The 26,470-nt window shown below is 42.9% G+C and overlaps 1 protein-coding gene and 1 pseudogene across 1 annotated transcript in view; both read right to left on the reverse strand.

Moving 5' to 3' along the window:
- The window catches only part of IGFBP7 (insulin like growth factor binding protein 7), an 86,492-nt gene extending 61,236 nt beyond the window's left edge, over nt 1-25,256 (reverse strand). Inside the window, exon 1 of the mRNA XM_012441065.3 lies at nt 24,748-25,256. Coding sequence (XP_012296488.2) covers nt 24,748-25,222 — 475 coding nt within the window. The 5' untranslated portion in view covers nt 25,223-25,256. The remainder of the gene's footprint in view (nt 1-24,747) is intronic.
- On the reverse strand, nt 21,063-21,172 carry LOC135272171 (small nucleolar RNA U13; annotated as a pseudogene).
- Nucleotides 25,257-26,470: the final 1,214 nt, after the last annotated feature.

The following is a 26,470-nucleotide window of genomic DNA, read 5'->3' on the forward strand; positions in this document are numbered from 1 at the left end:
GATGGAGTTTCACTCTTGTCACCCAGGCTGGAGTGCAATGGCGTGATCTCGGCTCACTGCAACCTCTACCTCCCGGTTCAAGTGATTCTCCTGACTCAGCCTTTCAAATAGCTGGGATTACAGGTGCCTGCCACCACACCCAGCTAATTTTTATACTTCTAGTAGAGACGGGGTTTCACCATGTTGGCCAGCTTGGTCTCGAACTCCTGACCTCAGGTGATCCACCTCTCAGCCTCCAAAAGTGCTGGGATCACAGGTGTGAGCCATTGGGCCTGGCCTAGTGGCTCAGTTTTTATGAGGGGATTGAATACAGGAGACCTACACACTGCTGCTGCCTCAGCCCCATTTAACAGTAAGCCCCTGGAAACTGGAGTCTGTGTTCTGTTCCCCACAGCACCAGGATGGCACCTGACACACAGAAAACACTCAAACATTTAAGTGATAAATGAGTCATTCTTAACTTCTCTGTCTCTTGGCAGGGTGATAGGATGCTTTCTTGTACTCATTAAAGTGACTGATGAATAACATAAAAGTTGCCATCGTTACCTGGACTAATACCTTTGTGGGTCAATATGCAACATGAGCTTCTAGATGGGAGAACACTGCCAACTCTTAAGTACCCAACTAATGAAGGGCAGGAGAGGAACAGACTATCTCAAAAGGATGCTGATTTTAAAGTACTTTATATTTTTCTCTGTATAAATTTGTTGTAGCAGATTCCTTACTGTTTGGATCAGGCTAACGTTATAACACAGGAGTCCCTGGGCACTACTTGTCGATAGTGATTTGAGGGGAGGGGTGGACCAGAGGTAGATGGGTAAAAAAGTAAATAATTGACACAGCTGTACACAAGGTAGTTAAATGATTGGGCATATTTGAAAGTTGTTGCTATACTAGTTGGTAAAGTCGGAGGGAATACAATCTTGGATTCATAAAGCCCTAACAGAAAGGCTTTTAAATCTGTGACTTCATTTATTTCCATAACTCTAACCCTAATCCTTTAATACAGATCCTGCTTGCTCCATTTTATAGGTGAGAAAACAAAGGGACCAAGAGACTAAGTAATGTGCCCATGATCACAGTTAGTCAATGTATAGCAGGATTCAGATGCTTGGCTGCGTGTGGTGCTTACACGGGTAATTCCAGCATGTTGGGAGGCCAAGGCAGGAGGATTCAGACTCTTTTCTTCTAAGTTTACTACTTTGCTTTTGTTTGAGACAGGGCTTTGTCACTCAGGCTGGAGTATAGTGGCACAATCATGGCTCACTGCAGACTCAACTTCCTAGGTTCGAGTGATCCTCCTACCTCAGCCTCCTGAGTAGCTGGGGCTACAGATGTGTACCACCATGCCTGGCTTTTTTTTTTTTTTTTTTTTTTGTGGAGATGGGGGTCTCACTATGTTGCCCAGACTGGTCTGGAACTCCTAGTCTCAAGTGATCTTCCTGCCTCAGCCTCCCAAATTGTTGGGATTAGAGGTGTGAGCCACCATGCCCAGGCAGTTTAGTGCTTTTTATAGCACTATTGCTGTATCTGAAAAGCATGGTGATGTAAACTGCTACAAATCCAATGTTAAGGTAGGCTGTAAATTATAAGTATATAAAATTTTTGAGGTTCTGAACCAGTTTGGGCTAGAACAGCCCTCATTTTCTCCATATAATATCATCCAATCATTCCTACCCCTCAGTTTCTGCCTCCACCCTTCATTCCATCTCTAGTTATCCCTCCAGAAAAAGAGGGGAGAATGAAGGTAAAGGTACCATAGTATGATATTTGAGGGCTGTTTCTGAAGGATTAGCCTCTACTACTAATGATAAAAGCAATGGCCAGATTGAGACCCTATTGTGTGGCAGGCCCTATGCTTAGAACCTCATATGAAGTTAATACTCTCACCAACTCTTTGGGTAAGCAATATTGTCCCCACTTTACAGATGAAAAAACTGAGGTTAAGAGAAGCAACTTGCTGATGGGGCGTGGTGGCTCACACCTGTAATCTCAGCACTTTGTGAGGCCAAGGCAGGTAGATCACCTGGAGGTCAGGAGTTTGAGACCATCCTGGCCAACATGCTGAAACCCTGTCTCTACTAAAAAATACAAAAGTTAGCTGGGTGTGGTGGTGGGTGCCTATAATCCTAGCTACTCAGGAGGCTAAAGCATTTAATAATCACACATTTAGTAAGTGGGGAAGTAGAGATTTGAACCCCACACTCTCTAAAACATTAATCTCCATAACATGTATGACTTAAATAAGCATTAAAAACACTACGAGAAATTCACCATACTTAGCCCTGAGGATGAAGTTGATACAATTTATAAAAATCAAAATATACTTTTTAGCATTTTTACTGCATCTATCCATATACCAACAATTAAAGTAACTTTTTCCTTTTTTGAGTTAATTTTTAAATCATCCCTTTCTACATATTAAATTAAATCAGGCAGGAACCCTAATTCTGGTAGCCATCATTTCTGTGAGGGAAAAAGTGAAACGTAATTTCTTTCAAAATGGACTCAGTGTGGATCTTTGACATCTTTCAGAGAGGACTTCTTTCCACTGTACTTTGGGAATGACATATTTGCTACAAAGCTTTACATTTCCTCCCCCCACCATGACCTATTTTATCATCTGGTTTCCAAAAGTGAACGTTACATTTCAGTGAAGTCTGATGGGGTCTGTGGTCTCTAAAATGCTCAACTTCTAGTTACTCTCTCCCTTTTCTTTTTGAGATGGAATCTTGCTCTGTCACCCAGGCTGGAGTGCAGTGGCATGACCTCGGCTCACTGCAACCTCTGCCTCCCGGGTTCAGGTGATTCCCCTGCCTCAGCCTCCTGAGTAGCTGGGACTCCAGGTACCCACCACCACGCCCAGCTAATTTTTTTGTATTTCAGTAGAGACAGGGTTTCACCCAATTGGCCAGGATGGTCTTGATCTCCTGACCTCATGATCAACCCTCCTTGGCCTTTGAAAGTGCTGGGATTACAGGCATGAACCACCGCACCCTGCCTCTAGTTACCCTTTGAATTCACCTTCAGAAACTGTGTCTGAAATGAAAAGCTAAAAAGAACTGCTGTCCAGCTATGGCAGACACTGCAGCAGGCTGACTCAGCCCCAGTCTCTACCACCCCCTTCTCTGTCTCTCTTGCCACTAGGGTGACCCAGTGATCATTTCTGGCCGATGAGATTAGGCAGAAATTTGCTGAGTATGGTCTTCTGGGAAACATTTGCTCACCTGATATAATGGGACATGTGGCTGGCATTGCCCTTTTCTCTATTCCTTCTAACTGTCTTTAATGATGACTCCATGATCCGAGGTACAGCAGTCCTTTTTGCAATTACTAAGTATGAAGACAAAAGCCAGCATGCAAAGGATGGTAGAGCAGAAAGAGTGAAAGAACCCTGGTCCTCGACAGCACTGCTGAGTAGTTAAACCCACACAACCAACCATCTACACCTAAACTCCTGGTTCTGCAAGCAAATAAACCCCATTTTGGTCAAGCCACTAGAGCCAGGTTTTCTATTACTTGCAGCTGAACAAATTCCTTACCAATAGGCCAGCTATTGCCCTTTCTGCTCATCATTCTTCTCTTCCTCTTCCCCAAATCCCACCATCTCCTTACATGTTGAGGAAGCTGGTACAGAATATGCTCTTCACATCAGGTACAGACTTATGTACCTAAAAGTATTTATGAATGAAAATTTCATATTTATATAATTCAGAAAACTGCCGTGAACTGTTCCTTCATTCTTGGTTTGCCTAAGAATTTCCTGAGTCATGCTACCATGAGAAACCTACCATTTCCAGCTTTCTTGGCAGTAAGTCAGGCCTTATAGTTCTTAGGATATACTCTATTGTTTTTAAGGACTTAGTGGGTCATAGTCACATTCTCATTCTGTAGTGTTGAAACACACACACAAACAACAATGAAATATCCCCAGAGCACTCAATTTTATTCAAACTGACTGAACATTTAATTTGTTCTTCATAAAGTTCTTATGCTCTTCAGTGATAGAGGTTTTATTTTTAGAATACATGTGAGAAGGCTGGGTGTGGTGGCTCAGGCTTGTAATCCTAGCACTTTGGGAGGCCGAGGTGGGCAGATCACATGAGATCAGGAGTTCGAGACCAGCCTGGCCAATGTAGTGAAACCCCATCTTTACTAAAAATACAAAAAAAAAAAAAAAAAAAAAATTAGCCAGGCGTGGTGGTGCGCACCTGTAATCCTAGCTACTTCAGAGGCTGAGGTGGGAGGATTGCTTGAACCTGGGAGGCAGAGGTTGCTGTGAGCTGAGATTGCACCACTGCACACTCCAGCCCGGGCAACAGAGCAAGACTTCATCTCAAAAAATAAAACAAAACAAACATGTGAGAGCAACAGTTTATTTGATTACCTTTTCTAGTTTACTTAACATTTTTCACAGAAAATGAGATGCTACACTGGTTATTTTATTCAGCAGAGCTCATAGATCCAGGCTCTTTGGGAGCTGGATCACCTGTAATTAACCAAGCTGGTGATGGGAACCTGGGGGATAATTTTATCATGCTATATTAGACAACTGCCACTGCCAACACCTGGAATTTCAGTTGATTTACCAAAACAACAGCCTTACAGTCTCTGGATATGTTTCTTCAAAAACACATACATGGTTTAACAAAACAAGCAAAAGCATACGCAATTCCACACACTGGTAATGACCAGAGTATCTGGAGATTGTGGAAATGCAGAGTATTAACCATGCGGGGAATTTAATGGAGGAGACACAAGATTAGGAATGGAAGAACTGTGAATGAATAAATGAGTGAAGCACATTTATGTTTAACAGGTTCTGACACTCAATTTTAGCTTCCTCTGGATTGAATGTGGGTATATGTGTGTGTGTCCAAGTACACATCAACTCACCTGAATTCCTTGTTCCAGCTTTATTCAATTCCCATTAACAGCGGCTCTGCTTGGGCACTTAAACACACTGAATCTTGGTTGCCTAATTTATTAATATAATGTGAGGATAATAATTTACTACAGGGTTTTTGTGAGGATTCAAAAGGTGATATGTATATGAATATATGTGAAAATTCTTAGAATCTGCACTGTGCTGTTATGATTCCTGTCTCCCAGTCAAATATGGGAGAAATTCTGCCTGAAAATCACACGCAGTTTCTCCCTTTTATAAATATATTCTCAGCACTGTTTACTGTATTAACAGGAATACCTGCCTTACAAAGGATGATTGTTGCTGAATATGCTGGAGATTAAAGGACTTGAGAAAAAGAGAAACAAGGCTTTGCCAGCCTCCTTCAGGACCTAAGGAGAGCTCCAAGGACATGTGTGGTAAAAACGCTGTAAGTAAATTCTTTTCTAGTTTTAATAAGTGGAGCAAGAAACAGGCTCTCCTTAAGAGATGGAGAATAGCAGTACATACCAGAAACTGAGGTGAAACAGGCGATCAAACCATGATCTCTGTATTATGTGGGGAAGTTGCATTTAAAGAGATGTTGAGATTCAACTTGGAGGTATGCCATCGACTGTAGTCAAATAGAATAGTCAAGACCATTTTCTTCTATGAAAAAATTCTTAAAGACAAAACTCCAAATTTCACAAAGTTTTTCCTGTTTACATCTCAGATGGATGGCTGCCCTTACAACAAACATTTTCAAGCTACTCTAGTAGGAATGTGGATGCTTTTTATGAATCTCAATTCAATTAGGCACAAAGGAATATTCTTTCCATCTCCCTGTTATTTTGAAATATTTGACTGACCAAATTGGATTTTAAAAAAGAAAACTATTATAGTATACATATCCTTTCTTTCTGCTCTTGCTGGAAGAACTCTTCATGATCTGAGATAGAAACCATGATTCCTGGTAATATTGGATGCAAACTAGATAACCGGCAGGGTCCTTGGTTTTCTGGCTAGTAACTGCAAATTTTATAAATGGAAACCAGGATGCAGGTGCAACTCTCAATGGTCTCTATGCCATTGAAGATGGATAGTCATGATACATATCTGATAATTAACAAGTAATTTCTATTGCATTATTGAAATGTTTTGTGTTTGACCTTTTGTTTTTAGGAGACAATGCATTGAATTGTTTAGAAGAGGCCATTTTTTAAGCTGGAATCACTAATGCCAATATATATCTATATATAAAATTATATATAAATCTTCATATCATTTGATCAGTAATTTCAATTTGGGATCTATTCTAAAGAATTAATGCAGAAGAAAGCTCTTTATGTTTAAAGATGTGAATTACAAGGTTATTTATGACACAAAAAAAGGAGTAAATTATGGTTCAAATTATTACAAATATAGATTTATAAATAAAATTTATAAAATATTTTAAATACATGGAAGTTAGTTATAAATAAAAAATTTGCAAATATATGAACTCCATATTTGCAAATTCACCTACTTGCTAAATTAAAAGCAAGATGTAAATATGTATGGATAGTATGATCAAAACAATGTCATATAAGCCTAGAAAAAAACTAGAATGGAACACAATAAAAATATTAACAATGATTGTCTTCAATTTCAATAAATTCTATACATTTCCACAACATTAGTTTTTAATAACAAAAAAGATCTTTAGTGAAAATAAAGTGAAATTAGCTTACATCCCCAGGACACACTGAAGCTGCACAGCAGCTGAAGTTTAATTAACAAGGATATGTAAGTCTAGAACTTAGAATCCAGACTGGGTGCAGTGGCTCATGCCTGTAATCCCAGCACTTTGGGAGGCTGAGGCGGGCAGATCATTTGAGGCCAGAAGTTTGAGATCAGACTGGCCAACATGGTGAAACCCTGTCTCTACTAAAAATACAAAAATTAGCCAGGTGTGGTGGTGAGCACCTGTAGTCCCAGCTACTAGGAAGGCTGAGGGAGGAGAATTGCTTGAAACTGGGAGGTGGAGGTTGCAGTGAGCTGAGATCACACCTCTGTACTTCAGCCTGGACAACAGAGCAAGACTCCATCTCAAATTAAAAAAAAAAAAAAGAATTTAAAATCTATTGCGGTTTGTCCAAACAGTGAAAATCCTGACAATGAATTGTTGGAGACTAACTGCCAAACAGTGTTCTCATCATCTCAATAGGTCATTGCACCCATTAAAAAAATTTTTTGTTTTTACACATTTGCCAAGGAGCTAGGTAGAGTGAATTCACTGCCTATTTTTCCCTTAGCATTTACTAAGGTATTTAAATATAATCTGTAAGATTCTTTTGGATCAATATTCTCTGCTTAGCTCAATTCCGAACAAACATAAGATTCACTCATCTTCACGCCAGAATGTCACTTTGGGCAAAGTAATAACTAATTCACTTATGTACTACTATACCTCTAGCCATAGTTACATTATGTATAAGCTCATAGAGTCTGCAATCAAATTATAATGTATTCACAGGCTACAGATGTGAATGTACCTTTGTTCATTTTTCCCCTTCCAGTAGAAATCGCCCAGAAAATATGCTTCCAATGATTAAAAATGAGGGGTTGAGGGATGTGTGTGTGCATTCTTTGTTCCTGTGCATATATATTGGCTTGGCTTACACAGGGACTCCCTTATTTTGAGTCTAACTGCCTCTTCTTTCTTCCCACACTTTATAAACCACCAGGACAGACTGAGAATTTCTAAGCTTCTTAGAGTGGGGGCAGCCTTTCTCATGGGGCAGATTTCCATCCGGCACCCAGCACATCATTTACAAAAAGCGGGCACTGGACATGAGTGACAAGATTATAATTTTTCACTTCTAATGATAGTGAGGATCCAAGTAACCTTGTGTCATGTCCTGAGCTAAAAGATGGGTGCATTCTGCAGAGCCAGGACAGTGCCTATTTGCCAAGTGGAAACTGGCAGAGAGGTGACAGGTGCGGTTGTGGGGAAGGTGTGGACGGGATGGTGCCTTTGAGGGTGGCTCCATGTGAAGTAAGGGCCACATGAAATGCTCTGCAGCTGGTGGGAAGGCTGCGCAGAGAAATGGGAGGAGAAGCCTCCCACAAAACTTCCTGCCACTCCTATGAAAACTTAATGAACCCTACACTTCTCACTAACATCTTGCAGGTGGGTACAGGGCAAAAACAGGCTCATCACGGGATAGTCAAAACAAAGCTAGCTTACATGTTTGTTAAATTGCATCAAGAGTCATCCAAGAATTATTTCCTAAATACCTGCTCTGTGCCCTGAATGACATTATATGCTTTGAGGCATATAAAGGAAGCATCACCCACACTTGGGTTGTGCCCTGGAAATCCCTGGTAGTTCTCTAATGCTTGTTGCTGAAGCCTTGACCATTTCCAAATACGGTCAATCCTCATTATTTGTGGATGCCATATTTGCAAATTCACCTACTTGCTAAAATGTAATTGCCTCCCCTAAATCAAATCATTTGCAGACATGCACAGAGCTGCAAACATTTGAGTCGTTGGATGTGAAGGGTTCCACTGAGGTGGAACAAGGCACCACTCTGCCCTTCTAGTTTCAGCTCTCACACTATAAACAAGCATCCCTCTTAGAATCTGTGTGGTGCCAATTTTTTGTGTATTTTTGTGCTTTCTGATGGTGACTCAGCTGTTTAAAATGGCCCCAAACTTTGCTATAGTGCTGACTAGTCATTCCTCATGAGCAAGAAGGCTGTGATATGCCTCAACGAAAATACGTGTGTTAGATAAGCTTCATTCTGGCATGAGCTGCGGTGCTTGCTGTTGGCCATGAGTTCAGTGTTAATGAATCATAATGCATATTAAATAATGTGTCTTTAGGCCATGTGCAGTGGCTCACTCCTGTAATCCCAGCACTTTGGGAGGCTGAGGCAGGCGGAATACCTGAGGTCAGGAGTTCACCAGCCTGACCAACATGGAGAAACCCCATCTTTACTAAAAATACAAGAATTAGCCATGCAAGTGGTGCATGCCTGTAGTCCCAGCTACTCTGGAGGCTGAGGCAGGAGAATTGCTTGAACCTAGGAGGTGGAGGTTGCAGTGAGCTGAGATTGTGCCATTGCACTCCAGCCTGGACAACAAGAGTGAAACTCCATCTCAAAAAAAGAAAAAAAATAATAATGTGTCTTTAAACAGAATCACACATAAAATTATGTATTGATAAAAATGTTGTGATTGGAGGCTTGCAGGAACTAACTGTAGGGCCCTTAGGAGCAGTAGTTTAGTATTTGCTAATTCAGTGCTTGTGGTGACTTCATAGAACAAAACTTCTGTGAATAATAAGAAAGTATTATCCTTGTACCTTCCTCTGCTACTGTTTAACTGAAGGGCAAGGTAGACTAGGATTAACCTTTTAAAAAGGCCAGTTGTGGACCAAACACTGTGCTAAGCTTTTAAAATACATTAAGTCACGTAACTCTCACAAGTGCCTTGTGAGGTCAGTAGTATCTTCACTTTACAGATGAGAAAACTGATGATCAGAGAGGTTAAGTACATTAACCAAGGCTGCAAAAGCTCCATACTCATTTCCTGGGAGATGATTAGGGGAGAGATGATAAAATGGAATGGAATGCTGCTGTCAGTCTCAGAGTTTTTGTGACAATAGAGAGTAAGTATAAGGGGTGATTTGAGAAGAAGATAATCAGAAAAGCCTTAGCCAAGTGACAAGAGATAACTGAGCCGCCTCTCCTTATCAGAGATTCCAGATAGATGACAGAAGTGAGCTTCCAACAGTGTGAAGGTTCCCTTTCCAACAGGGCACATAATAAATCCACTCTTAATTATGCATTTGTTTACTCAACAAGGATGTATTGAGTACCTACCGTATCCCAAGGATGGTTTAGACATTGGAGATTCAGTAGTGAACAAATAGATAAAAAGCACTGGGCTCATGGAACATATGTTCTAGCGAAATAATTGAAAGATTAGATCATGTGGCTTTAGGTGAATACTTTTCTGAATGTATTGGGATACCATTTAAAAAATACCAACAATACTGACACATTTCCATTCTGTCTTATTCAAATAAAAGCTCTGAAATAGCCAACAAGATAAGAAGTAGCCAAACCATTTATGCTGCCTGCACTATATTGGGTTTATCATGTTTTCTAGGGCTTACACTTCCTATGGCACACTAGATCTTCTCAAAAGTCCCCTGTTGTGAAACACTAGATGCTGGATAAAAGTGAGCAAAAAACTGGCCTATTATTAATTATCCCAAGGGAATGAAGCATCCCAAAAAGTGACTTGACATCTTTTTAGAACAATAGTTCGGAACTGGGACTGGACATTAAGTCATCTGGAAAGTTTTAAAAAGTCCTGCTGCCCAGGTCACATCCAAACAAATTAAATCAGAATCCTGGAGTGGAACTTAGGCATCAGCATTCTGTAAAGCTCCCCAGGTGATTCTGGCGCACAGCCAAGGTGGAGAACCACTGCTTTGGAAGGCGATGGAGTGCACAGGATATGGAGAGCCAGTAGTCGCCATGTTCTGCCAATTTCACTCAATATTGCTGGCACTGGTGGATCTGAAAAGTTATCTAACTTCTTAAACCTCCTCTCCATACCTTCATTTCTTTGCTAATCACTCCACACTGGAAGGTGGACATTATCACTTCTTAGACAGATGCAATGAACCAACCTAAGTGGGTACCTTTCTGAGTCTAAATACATATGTTTATAGTTGAATGTTTTGATTTTTAAAATGATTTTTAAAAAATGAGTTTCTGCTAAGCTGAGGCTACATGTATAAGCCAAAGAAGAGACACGTGAATTGCAGCCAAAGACTTTATTATTTCCAACAAGGAGACTCTAAAAGCCAAAGATAATACTCAATGTGTACCTAAAGGGCACGACTTATGCTCTTTTTTTTTTGCCAAACTCTGTGATTTTGGTTCACATTTGTCTTTGGAGCCAGCACTTCAATTCCCCGCCCCACCCCATGAACCATCCAACAAAAATTATTGAATATTTCCTATGTATAAAATACTGGTAGAATATCCAGGGAAAAGAGAGTCCAGTAATTACTAAATGTGAGTGACCTCAGAATCCAAAATGATTGTATATCTAAAAGGTACTATTAAAAAATAATGTGAGTGACAATGAGCTTGAAGATGGAAATATTCTATGCTGCAAAGCAAAGCATGCTCTCTGGCCAGCATCCTGGGTAGTTCCCATTAGACTGTCTGCATCTGGCCTCTGGGATCTCTCAAGAGATGGGCAGAACTCCCTGTTCTAGAATCCTTGCAGAGCAAGTTGGAAGTTCCCAGGAATTTTCTTTTAAAGGACACTATCCTATTACTGTTTGCACAGGTCTGAACATAGGTTTCAAATCAAACCTGGGAACACATGAGGCAGTATTGTGTTTAGACGGGTCAAAATAAGACACCAGCAAGGCATTTATCTATTAATTCATACTTGGTTCTATAATGCTAATAACGATAAAAATGGAAATGAAACAGCATTTAGTGAAACCCCACTATGTACCAGGTTCCAATGTTTTTCATGTATTACCTTACTTAACTTCCCCAAACTCTAAGTATAACAACATTGTTATTATACCTGTCTTGCAGGTAAAAAAAATCATGAAGGAGGTTAGGGTCACACAAATAGTTAAGTGGCAGAGTGAGGATTTGACCCAGGCGGTGTGACTCCAAAGTTCGTCTCCTTAACCACTCTGCTATATTTCCTCTCGTATACCAGCCAAACTTGGCTTTTGGGTGACCCGGCACAAAGAGTTGAAAGTAACTAGTAGGGACAGCCCTGGTGTAAGCATTGGAGACTGTTCGAGCCCACAGTCACATGGGGTTGTAGCTATCTCTCCTATCCCTTAGGCTTGTCCTAAAAAGGGTGACAGGTTTGGGGCTGATATATGGGGTAGATTATGATTCTAAGACATGTGAAAAACTTCATCCCAAGGGAGTGTCAAGAAAAACAGGGCTGACCCTGATGTCATGGACTGAGCTGGCTGACTTTCAGAGGTGGCATGTCAAGTTTTTGCTTATTTGCTCTCTCATGGCAAATGTCAGGTATGGCTCCTAAGTCCGGGGATGGAGTTAGGAGGAGTGGATTGAGCAGGACTCAACCATTTATAAAGTTACTGGTCAAGCTCTGTAACTAAGAAAGAGTTGAGGGGTGGGTGGAGAAAGAAAATCCCACTTCTTTGAGTTCAGTCAGACAAGAAAAAGGGGCAGCATGTAGTAACAGGCCAGGCTGAATGGGTGTAAAGAAAAGGCCTCAGATGAGAGGACATCAGGAGGTGGGAAAGACGCATGAACTGCTCACTTTGCCACATTGCAACTGGGTCCAGAACAGGCCTGCCCTGCCCTGCCATTTATTTTCTAGTGAACCAAAGGCCCAGCGGTACAGAAAGAGCCAAGTAAGTCAGATCAACTTTTCCGTCCTGCTCCGAGGCTCTGATCTGAGACACAACAGAGCAGAGAGGGGGCTCTGACTCCAAAGCCCTGGCCTATCAAATATCTGGCAGCATCTTGATCTCTGCCCCAGCCTGCCCTCTCCCACTGAGCTGAGCATTTCTACTAAGCAGCCTTGCTGCCTGGGTCTCTCATCTCCCCTTCCCTCACTCAGAGAGCACTTCTGCACAAGCATTTCATTCTCCATCAAAAGCTCTATGGCTTCCTGGGGGGGGGTCCTTTGGAAGCCAGGGGTGCAGTGTAATTACTGCATCTGCTATTGAAATTCACTTTTGGATTTCTGTTCCCTGAGCAGAAAGTTCTGAAAGCTCCCATGGAGAAGGAGCAGGCTTTGAATCCTGCAAGTTTGGGCTACCCTAAAAAATTCCTGAAGCCTCATTTCTGTGTGGTCTCTTTCAAAACCTTCTGCATGTTCCAGGAGATCTATTTCTTGATAATTTTTTCTCCCTTGCTTGGGGTCAGGCCAGAAGAGAGCAGAACAGATGTCAGATCTAAAGCTTTCCCAGTTCAACCACTTGACCACTGGCCCACTAATCGGTGGTAATGTAAATGAAATTGCCTTTGAGCATGTCTTACTCAGAGAAAAAGACAAACCTCTGTAGAAGCTGGAGACTTCCCGAAAAACAACATGAAAGAACAGGATGATTGGAATCAGCTGCCCTTCTTGCCTGTAAGAATATGAAAGCCCTCTTTTTTTTTTACCTTCTCCCTCAGAAAGTCTAAATGGATTATGCTTAATTGAGTTCTCAAACCCCTGCATGAATTTTCCTTCTGCAAGTTGTCACCTGGCTGACAAAAATATGCTTGTTTCAAAAAAAAAAAAAAAAAAAAAGTGTAAATTCCTTCCAGAGAGTAGCCCTAGGTCATAGTTTAGATGTGGACTAAATATTACTAAAACTGGGAAAATTGATGGTGGGGCACTGCTCGGGTCAGGGGTCAAGGTCAACACGCAGGGTTAAACCTCAGGTGAAAGCGAATACTTGAGCATGTTTGACAGTTATCTTAGTGATTCTTTTCCTCTACCCTACTCAGAGTTACTAGAAAGGCCTGGAAAATGATCAAACAGCACATGTAAACATTATGCTCCAAGAGGTCTTTCTTGGACTAATATTCATGCTGGCAGCCTCAAGCACACTGGCTGATCCTTTAAGAGCCTCTTGATTGCAACTGAAGGGTTGGGCTCTAAGATTTCTCTTTTTTTGAGACAGAGTCTCTGTCGTCCAGGCTGGAGTGCAGTGGCATAATCATAGCTTACTGCAGTCTTGACCTTCTGAGGTGAAGGTGATCCTCACACCTCAGCCTCCCAAGTAGCTAGGACTACAGGTACACCACCAAGTCCAGCTAATTTTTTAATTCTTTTTTTTTTGGTAGAGATGGAGTCTCACACTGTGTTGCCAGGGTTGGTCTTGAACTTCTGGCCTCAAGTGATCCTCTCCATCAGCCTCCCAAAGCACTGGGATTACAGGCATGAGCCACCATGCCTGGCCAGGCTCTAAGACTTCTTTTTTCTTTTTTGTTTTTGAGGCAGGGTCTCACTCTGTCATCTAGGCTGGAGTGCAGTGGCACCATCATAGCTTCCTGCAGCCTTGGTATCTGTGCTTGAGCAACCCTCTCACTTCAGGCTCCTGAGTAGCTGGGACTACAGGTGCTTCCCACCATACCTGGCTAATTACAAATTTTATTTTTATTTTTAGTAGAGATGAGGTCTCGCTATGTTGCCCAGGCTAGTTGTTAGATATAGTGAACTCCAAGTTTCTCTTCAAAGAATCAGAATGTCAGTATGATCAGCTCTCTTATTCTTTAATTCTCCATTTTAAAGTTTAACTTCCTGGTTCTCTTCGCCCCTTGCCTCTAGTTTTGGTAAACAACTTTCCCACCAGTTCTAATCAGTAGTTCACATCTGTTCTGCTGGTCACTTGCTCTGACCTAAGTCACCCCTGGTCACTTGCTCTACCATCCTTCTCGCCAAACTACCCACCCCATCACTCTGTCTCATACCCCTGCTCTTTTTAAAATAGCCAGTCAGAATTAGCTTAGACTGTGTGGTCCAACCCTAGCCAATAGGGGAATGATGCAGCAGTAGAAGCTACCTGTGTCAGGAATAAGAACCTTTTCCCCTCCCTTGTCCAGGTGTGTGCTTGCCATTGTCCATCTGTGAGATGCACCCTACTATAGAAGTAAATTGCCTTGCTGAGAAAATTTATATTCAAGTGCTACTTCCTTTGTGGCACTGAAAATTTACATATAACACTGGTCTTGAACTCCTGAGCTCAAGCGATCCTCCCACCTTGGCCTCCCAAAGTACTGGGATTACAAACAAAAGCCACTGTGCCTGACCAGGAACTAAGATTTCTAATCTGGCCATGGAAGGACTAATGTTAACCACCTCAGAGACATTCATTCATTTTAAGAAATACCATCTTTCACTGAATATGACACTTTTTTTATAAGGCACACCATATGTACCATAAAAAGCCATCTCAACTCTGACGTAAACTTTGTTATCATAATGTTTATTTTATGCTAATGAAAGAGCTCTTTTAGATCTATTTAGATGCAAATATATCATAGATCCTCCTTGCTCCTTCATGAAAAACAAAATATAAGCAAAATAAATTCAGGAATTTCTTCCTAAAACTTCTTCACACGTAAGAGTTTGACTCTTCTGAATCTCTTTGGCTAGAAACTTCTTATTTTGAAATAATTCCGAGTTTATAAAAAAGAAAGATAGCACAGAGTGTCGATGCTGCTGGCCTATGCACCACAGTTTGAACAGCAAGGCTGTAGTAGAATACCTAGATTAAGTACCGGAATTGCTATTTACCAGCTGTGTGATGTCTGACCTGCAGTGTCTTTATTTGGAATTTGGGATAATTCCCCTTATCTTCCAGGGTTGTTGTGAATAGCAAATGAGGAAAATCCACAGAAGCCCTTAGCAAATGTGAAGTACTTCACAAGTTGTCATTATCACTCACTACAAAGCATGCTGCAGAGGCAGTCCTTGCCCCCAAGGCATTTACAGTCTAGTTAATAATTCTTTACAGTTATCTGGTGCCGCATAGTCCGCATAGTTTACACAATGCTTTCAGATGTTATGTAATTTGACCTTCTCAGTAATCCTGTGAAGGTAGGAAATTGTACCTTCATTTATGATACACATTCTCCTGAAGCTTTGAGGGGGTTGTTTTTTCACAGTGGCCAAGCCTACTTTGAATCTGTTGGGTTGGTCTTGGCCTTGACAGTGCTCTTTACTGTGGGAACTTCATATTGTATGAATGGGGCTTTGTCAACACAGGGTTCCTAGGTCTGTTTCACCTGAAATGAACCTTTCTTATTTTTCAGACACAAAACTTCTCTGCAATTCTGGTCTCCTTTTGAGACCAGCAGCCCCTCCCTGGAGTCCCTGGACTGCTCCTCTCCCTGGTAACCCTTTCCCTGGTAGGGACATTGATTGGGGGTCGGAGGTGAGGCTTATTGTTAGCTCCCGCTGTTTCTAATTAACCTTGTCCTGCTATCCTCTGTAAAACAGTAAAGGCAATTCAACACATTAGCTTTTTCAAAAGGGCCATATCATTTTGCCATTAATCCAACCTGAGATAAAATAGAACTATTTAACACATCAATTTTAAGTAAAAACAAAACAAAACAAAAAAACCACATTTTTTCCCCTCATTATCACCCTGGCTTTTTTCTTCTGATCTCATTTTCTCAGAGGCTTGGTGGAGGGAAGGGTCTGGATTGACGTGGAAAAGCCATAAGCAAGAGTCTCGGGGAAGCTTCCCTTGGACATTTCTAGTCCTCCACTGCTACCCGACCCATAAAAGAATCCCTGGGAAATCTCTGAAATTGCTTGAAATAAGCGGACTTATTAATTCTCATACACCTAAGTCTCCTTCCATTTCAAAGCTTTCTAATTGTGCCACTCCTAAATTTCAAAAAAAGGTTACACTCATATTCCCTGGATTAAAAGTTCTTTTGACAATAATTCAGGGTTCCCCAGCTGCTAAAAACAAGATGTTATTTGTCTAACAATGAAAAACACAGATGAGGTCAGATCTTTTGTGGGGTAGGGGTGGCTTGAGGTAAAGGAAACATCATAATCTCATCCACTGTGGGGAGGAATTTTGAATCAGGGAAGCTGGCTGGCCTTGGACTCCATCCAAGGGTGTTCTGTCACTGAACTATCCAAGAGAGCCTTATAAGGCAGTTTCTTCTAGAAGGCCCGTCTACAGTGGACCCCAAGGGCAGGCTCTAGGGACAGGATGGAAATCATATTTCAGGATGTTAATAAATGCCTGCTCAGCTTAATCATTCCATCTCAGAGCCGTGTAATTTGAAAGATTTGAAAATTATAAAATCTTCCCCCAGACGTGGCCCCTCCCCCTCAAGTTATTTCTCAGCTCTCCTAGAAAGTCTCCTGACTTCTGCCTGAACATGGTATCCTATTCAACAGTTTTTACTGGAAAGTTCTTCCTGATGTATCATCTAAAAGTGCCTTGTGGCTATTTAATTCCAGGCCTTTAATGCCATCCTCCTGAAGAAATGTATTAAGAGAAAAATTTGACAGGCACCTTCCATTTAATAACTAATTCCCAAACGATGAAGAAACATTAACTTGTTCTTTAGATTACTTTCCTCTGAAAGAATCCTAAGTCCTGTAAGATCCCACTTTCTGCCCTTCAGTTTTCAAATCTTTCCTAAAATGCAGTGATTGAAACTGGACAAAGTGATAATAAAGAACCAGCAATTCACTCAACATTCTAGAAATTTCTGTGCCAAGAAGGACAGCTGAGGCCAGAAAAATTTTTAAAGCATTTCTATTGGACTGGAGCAGACTCTTAGGGGATGTGACTTTTTCTGTTTCTGATCTGAAAGCAGAGATAAAGAGTGATAGGGACTTGAGGGGGAAGAGACTCCTGAAATAAGCAAGTGGTGGTAATTTGGAGGCAGGACGGGCTAATAAAGCGAGTGAGGTGAGGGCAATTTCTGAGCAGTCATTGAGTAAGAGAAAGCGCCTCAAGGGCTTTTCACTCCCAAGTGGCAAGCAGCCTGCCACAGCAGGCTGGAAACCCGGGTTTGACAACGCTTCTAAGATGTAAGAGGGAAACAGGTCTTGAGAAGGAATGTAGGCATCTGTTGCTGGGATTACAGTAACAGCTTCCTTATGGGAGTCTCTGACTGCAGTTCTCACCCGCTTCCAATCCATTCTCCCAATATCTGCTAACAAAGCTTTCCTAAAAGCACAAATCCAGCTCCATCACTCAGCGGCTCAGCTCCTTACGGGGTCACAGGCCCTCACCTGTCACTGGGCTCTGCCACGTGGCCAGCTGCTTCCTTCTCTCCAGGCAGTCCCACCAAACCACATGTGAGTCCTTCTGCTGGCTACGCTCTGGTCATCTTCTTTCTCTTAAAAATATTTTTAACTGATAAGTGAAAACTGTATATATTCATGGTATACAACATGATGTTCTGATATATGTAGACATTTTAGAATGGCTAAATCAGGCTGTTTAACATATGCATTAACTCACAGTTTTTTTTTTTTTTTTTTGGTGTGTGGTAACACTTAAAGTCTATCTTAGAACTTGTTTTTTTGAGACAGGTCTTGCTCTGTCACTCAGGCTAGAGTGCAGTGGTATGATCATGGCTCACTGCAGATTTGACCTTGTGGGCTCCAGTAATCCTCCCTCCTCAGCCTCCCAAATAGTGGGTGTGTGCCACCACACCCAGCTAATTTTTTGATTTTTTATACAGATGAGGTCTCACTATGTTGGCCAGGCTGGCAATTTTCAGGTATATAATATTGTTATTAATTATAGTCACCATGAGGGAAAATAGATCTTGAGCTTATGTCTCCTTTCTAACCAAAATTGTGTGTCCTCTGACCAACATCTCCCCAGTCCCATCCCCTGCCCCCAACCCTATCCCTGGTAACTGCTGTTCTATTTCCTATTTCCATGAGTTTGACTTTTTTAGATTCCATATATAAGTGAGATCACGTAGCATTTGTCTTTCTGTGCCTGGCTTTTTTTTTTACTTAATATAATGTCTTTCTGGTCCCCTTGTGTTGTGGTAAATGGCAATATTTCCTTCTTTTTAAAGGCTGAATAGTATTCTACTGTATACATACAGTGTTTTCTTCTTATCTCCCGTCTGACTACTACAACCTCTATGCTAGCTCTCCTCCAGCCAATTCTTTCTTATCCCTATCTCAGTCAGGACATCCTTCTTCCACTAAGTGATTCCTGGTTCTTTCTCCAGAAACCTGGGTCTCCTCCTCTGGCTCTCTGACAGTCCTCATGGTACTACTGTGTTACTTTAATGAAGTATTACACTGACTTGTACTCCCCCAAGATAAACCAGACAATTAACGACTTCATTTAATTTGAAACCCCTTTGTTTCAACTTTCAATGAAGTTCATAAATTTACTGAAGGATAGTAGCAGAACATGGGCATTTAAGTGATATATTACCAACATAAAAATGAGTCTAATGAGTCTAAAATGAGCTTCTCAAAGAATGGAGGTTTAAAATTCATCAAATAAAATGAGTTCCTGAAAATCAAAATCTATACTGAGGCGTTTTCCATGTACAAAGCAGTTTGTTGCTCTGGATCTAATTCTACTCAGCAAGGGGACATGGAGATGTTGGGATCTGGGGGGAAAAGTTACCATTCAATGTTAAGAGTTCAGGATTGCTGATGATGGACAGGAAGGCAAGTCAATGTCAGATGAATTCCCTGGCCTAGACTTTAGGAAGGCAGAAGATGCCAGGAGAAAAGAGAACAGACGGGCAGGAGAGTGACTTTCCTGTATTTCCAAATGGGAAGGTGCCTTCTTAAGAGAATTCCTTTGTTAACATTTATTTATTTTTTTGAGATGAAGTCTTGCTCTGTTGCCAGGCTAGAGTGCAGTGGCGCAATCTTGGCTCATTGCAACCTCCACTTCCTGGGTTGAAGTGATTCTCCTGCCTCAGCCTCCTAAGTAGCTGGGATTACAGGCACCTGCCACCACGCCCAGCTAATTTTTGTATTTATAATAGAGACAGGGTTTCATCATGTTGGCCAGGATGGTCTCAATCCCCTGATCTTGTGATCTGCCCGCCTCGGCCTCCCAAAATGCTGGGATTACAGGTGTGAGCCACCACGCTTGGCCTCCTTTGTTAATCAACAAATATTTATGAGGTGCCCAACTATTAGCCAGACACTGTGTTGATAAGGAATTATAAGATGAAATCCTTCTTTTACGATGCTTACAGTCTAGTGGGGAAGACAGACATTCAAATAGTCCTTTTGAAGCGGTTGGGGAAGGTCTATTCTAGTTATGCTTTTCTCCACTCAGGGCCCATGGCCTTGCTGTTCCTTTTGCTGAAATCCTCCCAGGGGTTCTTAGCATGGCTCCCCCATCTTAATACTGCTCATTCATATCGAGTCTCTATCCGATTTCTCTGTTGTACACCCTTCACAGCATATACACATTGTGTGAAAATGTCTGTTTCTTTGTTTCTGTAGATCTTATTCAAGGCTCCTTACCCTGAGATTAGGAGAGTGTCTAGCCAATTCATAGGTTCATTCATTCATTGATTCATGGATTAGACATGTGTTTAAAGCGCATACTGTGACATAGTAAAAGCCCCATAAAACTGCATACCTCAACCATACCTTGGCTTTCTGTTGAAACTGCTCTCTGTAACCCCTAATGTGACAGGCAAGCAGTCCAAATCCATGCCATCTTGGCCCCTTCGACTTGTAATAAGTAATTAAGGTCTGTGATTTCCACCCTACCCAGACAATGTGTAAACAAATGCTTATCTTGACTTCTGTGAACCACTTAAGTAACAATCAGAATGTCAAAAGTCCTCTGGCCCTCGGAGTGTCCGGAGCTCTTCACCCTCATCTTCACCCAGGAATCCACTGGAATGTCCTTAGCCCCTCACCCTCATCTCCACCCAGGAGGTGATTTACAGAATCCACTAGTCCTTGGAATGTCTGAAGCCTCTCACCCCACTCCCGCCCCTCACCCTCACCCCCGATGTGGTTTTACGGGTATAAAATGTCTTGACACCCTCCTTTTGGGGCCATGGGTTGGAGAGACGCGAATCCTCCATGGCCACCGGCAATAAAGACCCTGCAATTTGGTGTACTTTTGTCTTGGTGTTGACTTTCTATGCTGGGGCCAGTACAACAATACTACATACCAGGCACTTATCTAGGTCCTTGGTTTCTATATGAGGGAGCAAAATCTCCCTTCCCACCTGGAGTTTTTATGTTGAATAATGACAAAAATTAATGTTCATTGAATGCTTTCTATGAATAATATTCATGACATTTAATCTTCATGACAACCCTATGAGATAGATATGGTCATAATCCCTATCTTACAAGTAAGAAAAAACGCTGGGCAGAGAGGTCAAATAACTTGTTCAAGGCTATAGCTGGTATATGGTCAAGATTCATACTCAGGGAGTCTGGCTTGAGAGTGCCTCATCTTAACTTCTCTGCTATACTGCCTCTTATATACAGATACACAGACACGTACAATAAATATTAATTGAAACAATGGCTGGATGCATAGCCCTAGAAGAACAAATACATTATTTTGGGGTCGGGGAAAGTCAGAATGCTTCACAGAGAAAGTGACAGAGCTGATCCTTGAAGCCTAGGTAAGAGTTTGTTTTTTAAATTCTTTTTTCTTTCATGTCAGACAGGTCATGTGCCAATGTCATAACAAGGCATACACCTCAAGGGTGACACACCTCACACATGTGTATGAACACTCAATCACATGCTTATGAACTACAAAAGGATCACAGGTAAGAGTTCAAAGGATGTAAAGGAAGTGAAGGAGGGTGATTGTGTGTGTGGAGGTGGGAGACATTGCAGGCAGAAGGCACAGCATCTACAAAGGCACGAAAGCACAGAGACATACATGCTGAAGTGTGAACAGCAGACACTCACTGTGGCTAATGCATAATGGAGGTTGGAGAGAAGAGGTCAAAATAATAGAATGGATTTATACTGTGAAGGCCCTGTTATGCCCTGCTAGGTAGTTTGAACTTGGTCCTACAGATACTAAGAAGGGAGACCCTTAAGAAAGACATTCTGATTCCACAAGTGAAAATGAATTCTGAGGGAGAAGGGATGGTACCTAATGAGACCAAAGCTGCTGAAATGGGATTGCCAAAGAGCTCAGATTTCAAAGACTATGAACAAAAGGTGTAATCAATAATTGGAATAGAGAAGCACCATGTTCTCTTCCAACTATGAAATTTTATACCTTACCTTCTCTGTATCAACTTCTTTTTATTAAATGGAATCTTCAAATTCCCCCTTCTGGTTACCCATGACTTCAGGGATCTCAATACCATTGAATGGCACTAAATTCATAATGACAGTTCCAAGATTTGAAATTATTTGCTGATTATCTTTCAGACATATTTTCAAGTAGAAGGCTTTGCCTCCTACCAGAGAGGTACGGAAAACAAGCAGACCAAGATCTCTTCCCAGGTGGGTAAGTGGTGATTTTAGAAAAGACGAAGACTGGGATGAGCTCCAGGGCTCCAGGGCAAGTGCTCTGGGTGGTGAGTTTGTAACTTGTAAAGATACTTTGTTTTGTTTTTGAGACAGAGTCTCGCTCTGTCACCCAGGTTGGAGAGCGGTGGTGTGATCTTGACTCACCACAACCTCCACCTCCCGGGTTCAAGCGATTCTCCTGCCTCAGCCTCCCAAGTAGCTGGGACTACAGGGGCCCACTACCATGCCAGACTAATTTTTGTATTTTCAGTAGAGATGAAGTGTTGCCATGTTGGCCAGGCTGGTCTCGAACTCTTGACCTCAGATGATCTGCTCGCTTCAGCCTCCCAAAGTGCTGGGACTGTAGGAGTGAGCCACTGCTCCCAGCCCAGATACTTTCTTAATCAGCAATACCAGATCTGTTTTGTGCATCCCTGGTATATAGCACCTACTACAGTACTGATTCAAGTTAGCTGCTCAGTAAATGCATGTTAAATGGGACCAAAAGTCCAGAAGGCAGATTGAACCACACCATTGTGGCTGAATCCCACCATGCTGCCCTTCTTGGGCTCCCCCCACTCAAGTTACACACAAGCATAACTCAAGTTTCTTCTGAGAATAGAAAGGACTAGAGGAACCTAGACAATGTATTTCCTATTCTGTGCAAAGCCCCAGTATGAAACGGCACAGAAGTAAATGACACTCTGTCCAGTTTGCTTCTATAATTGTCAAAACCCATCCAGGAGTCGGAAGAAATATATTAGGGGACATGATAGGGATCACTCTGTTGTCTTTGCTGTGGAAAGATTCTGCTGTGGGAAAGATTTCATTTTCTTCTGCTCTTTGGCATTCTCCTATAAATGGTCTCTGCCATTTAGACCTCATCTCTCTCAATTTAGGATGAGAAGAAAAGGCTAATTCAAGTCAAGGTTTCCAGTTTTAGATGCTGTTTTCCTTAACATTTCCCCAGATATAAAGAAAAGCTGGGCTGGAACTCTCAAAGGGTTTGCAGTCTGGAGAGGTACTGAAGAGCTGGGTGTATGAGATAATGAGGTTATGAAACTGGTTCTACATGACTGTCAGTCTCGATATTTTATAATCAGACTGTGTAAATGTTTGGAGATGTAGCAGGTGAGAAAAAGGAATATTAACTATAGACTAGAAATTGACAACACTTGAACAATCACCAAGCTAACTTTCTGCTCTGATAAGGCAAGTATCTGTCATTTTGAAAAAAACTATGGGGAAAGTTCCCTATTGTAATGTTTATAAGAAAATCTCAACATTTGGAATAAATTCTCAAATAATGCACATTTCTCTTTTCATGATGTGACCGACAAATAAGATCCAAAGTAACAAATAACTGTTTCTATTGGAAACACATACAGATTATTTTGGGCTGCAGTTTTCCAAGTTTAAGGTGATGATCCATAAATAGTTAATAGTGAGTTACACAATTTAAGGCTTTCAATAGTGAATTCTGAAATTGATGACATACAACCTATTAGTGTGTGGATTTCTGGGAAAAGCTCTAAAGAAAGAATTTGGAAATTCGGAGGAAGTCTGAACTGTGTTAAAGAAGCAACAGCTTCTGTAATCTCAGAACTGCCTTCTTTCCCTTTTCTATCTTGGCTAGGACTAGGAGCTGCCAACATTGGATGTCTGACTTTCCCTTGAAAATACTGCTGATGGAAAATGTTATTTAAGGCATTAGAGTTAAAATGTCTCTCTCTCTCTCTCTCGCTCTCTCTCTCTCTCTCTCTGTGTATGTGTGTGTGTGTTTACAAGTCCAGAGTATTTTATTTCATTTACTGCAAGCTTGGACTTGTTTGGAATAAAATAAACAATCAAACATAATCTCAAAGACATTTCTGCTGAACAGTGCATCCTGGGGACAAATTATGCAAAACAATACAAATCAAAGACACAGGAAGGAAAAACAAAATGGTCAGAAGGTTCACAACAAAGTGCCTCACAAAAACATTCTTCAAAAAGTTTGTATTTTACTTTTGTCCACAAATAATTAGCTAGTTAGATTACTGTTTGAGAACCTGTAACTTTTAGTAAGTGGACTATTTTCTTCAATACAAAGAAATCAGGGCTGGGCATGGTGGTTTATGCCTGTAATCCCACCAGCCAGGATTACTTGAGCTCAGGAGTTCGATATCAGCCTAGGCAACATAGGGAAACTCCATCATTACAAAAGTTAAAACAATTAGCCAGGCGTGGTGGCACAGGCTTGTAGTCCCAGCTACTTGGGAGGCTGAGGTAGGAGGATCGCTTAAGCCCTGGAGGCAGAGGTTGCACTGAGCCATGATCGCACCACTGCACTTCAGCCTGGGCGGCAGAGAAAGCTGCCTCAAAAAAAAAAAGAAAAAAAAGAAAAAAAGAAAGTCTGTCTGGAAGTCCCAAGTCTGGAAGTCCTTACTTTATATTTCATTGTCAAACTCCTTTCCCCCATCTCTTGACTTCACCTCTCTCTACATCTCCAAGCCAAGAAAGAATGACGAGAAATTGACATCTTTGGGTTTGCAGCTCTTGCGAATTGACTTGACAGATGTTAGCACAAGCTGGGTGCGCTTTGGGGATAGGGAGGTCTGAGGTTTCGGAAAATCTTTTCTATATATACACGCGGCCCTACAAGTTCTCACTTTCTTGGCGCACGCACCAAACTCTCAAAATAAAACCACCAAAAAGGAGAAGGGGAGACGTCGCCCACCACTCCCGCCATCCCGTGGCTGCCAACTCTTTCCCTCCCATCTGCCTGCCCTCGGATGCCCGCGGGGGAGTCGCGGTGAAAACAGCGCGGCTGCAAGGCCGCCGCGGACGCCCCGTCGGATATGCCCTTCGCGGGAAGCGCTCGTGCCCACCTTGCTCGCAGGTGCCCTTGCTGACCTGGGTGATGGCCTTCTCCCCGCGGCTCTCGGCCCTCTGGCTGGCGGCGCGCAGCTGGCAGCCGCTGGGGTAGGTGGTGCCGTCGCTGCCGCACACCGGGTAGCGGCTCTTGCACACGCACACGCCGCTCACTCCCGGGCCGCCGGCTGCTGCCCCGGCTTTACCCTTCCGCCTCTTGCGGCTCTTCACGCACTCCATGCCCGGCGCGCAGTACCCCCTGCCGGCGCCGCCGCCCCCGCACGGCTCGCCCTCGCCGCGGGCGCACATCGGGCAGCAGCCGCAAGCGTCGCGGGTCTCGCCCAGCAGGCAGCCCAGCGGGGGCAGGGGCGGGCAGGCGGCCGGCTCGCAGGGGCCGCAGGTGTCGGAAGAGGAGGAAGAGGAGAGGGGCAGGAGCAGGAGCAGCAGCCCCGCGGAGCCTAGGAGCAGGGCGCGGAGCGACGACCGCTCCATGGCGGGGCACGGTGGCAGCGGCAGGGGCACGAGTGAGCCGGGTCTGGCTGGCCCGAGCCTTAAATCCACGCCCCGCCCGGCTCGACCCGGCCCGGCCCCAAGAACCACACCCCGGCGCGGGGAGAGCACGGGCGCCCCGCCCGTGCCGCACTCTCGGGCCCGCGGGGCCTGCGTGCGCGCTCCTGCTGGCGGGGTGTGGGGGTGGGAGACCTGGCGGGACGGGCCCACGGTGCTCTTAGTGTCAGGCCCGCCTCGCGGAGCGCACCCCGCCGGCTCCTGCCCAGTCCCCAGTCCCGAGCCCTCAGGGTTCGCCCCGCAGTTCGAGCGGCTTCTCCACCCTCTGGTTTCTCGTCGTTTCAATCCATGTATTTAAATTTCTTAACCACGATTTCGAGACGACCCAGGGTTTTATCTATTAAATCCTCCGTGGACCAGAGACACCTGAGTGCTCATTACTGTGTGGTTTGGGAAGCTCTTTTAAGAACAAGCTGTTGAAAAACCCCACCTGTGGATTTTGTGCCCGCGCTGGCCACAGGCCCGCTGTAGTCTTGGGTGTCAGGCACTAAAAGGACAAATTGTGGCCAACCACTTTCTGGAACCTTCTAACTGCCTGCACCTCCCTCCCTGTTTCCCCTCCCGGTGGCATTCGACAAAACTGTGCTTTTTTTTTGTGCTGAGCCAAGTTTTCAGTGAGTACTGGAATCAGTGTGAGAGCTGGCCTGTTTTGAGTTCTTGCTGAACTGCTGGCCCTCCAGCAAGCTCTCGGGAGAACAGAGCGCAGCTGAGAGGAACAGGGGTCCCAGCTCCTCCCTTGGTGAAGCTGCCACCGAGGCACCTAAAGCACCCCAGTCTTTACCAGCATTCCGGGAGGTTTTTGATATAAACGAGGGACTCTTCCTCAGTCTTTCTGCAAAGTGCTCTCCAAACTCGACTTGAAAGCCTCCCGTCAGGAACCCTGGCCTCTCCGATGCAGACGTGAAGTTGCTTTCACTTTTTAACTGAATGGGTAACACTGCAGCGTGCATTATTCTGCATGTCACATTGTGGTTCTTTTGTATTCTTTTTTCTTAGCATAAATCCAGGGATTTATAGGATTGCTGACTGAAAGCCAGCAGTTCAGTTCATAATCCCATCAGCAATGTAAAGAACTCATTTTCAACAGACTTTTACAAGGATAGTTATTGTAAACTTTTCGAAAATTAAATGACCACAGAATCGAGGAGTGGAGAGTGGGGAAATATCCTCCAA

The sequence above is a fragment of the Aotus nancymaae genome, unplaced genomic scaffold (genome assembly GCF_030222135.1).
Source record: "Aotus nancymaae isolate 86718 unplaced genomic scaffold, 86718_ANA_hifiasm-v0.15.2.pri h1tg000006l, whole genome shotgun sequence".
Lineage (NCBI taxonomy): Eukaryota > Metazoa > Chordata > Mammalia > Primates > Aotidae > Aotus > Aotus nancymaae.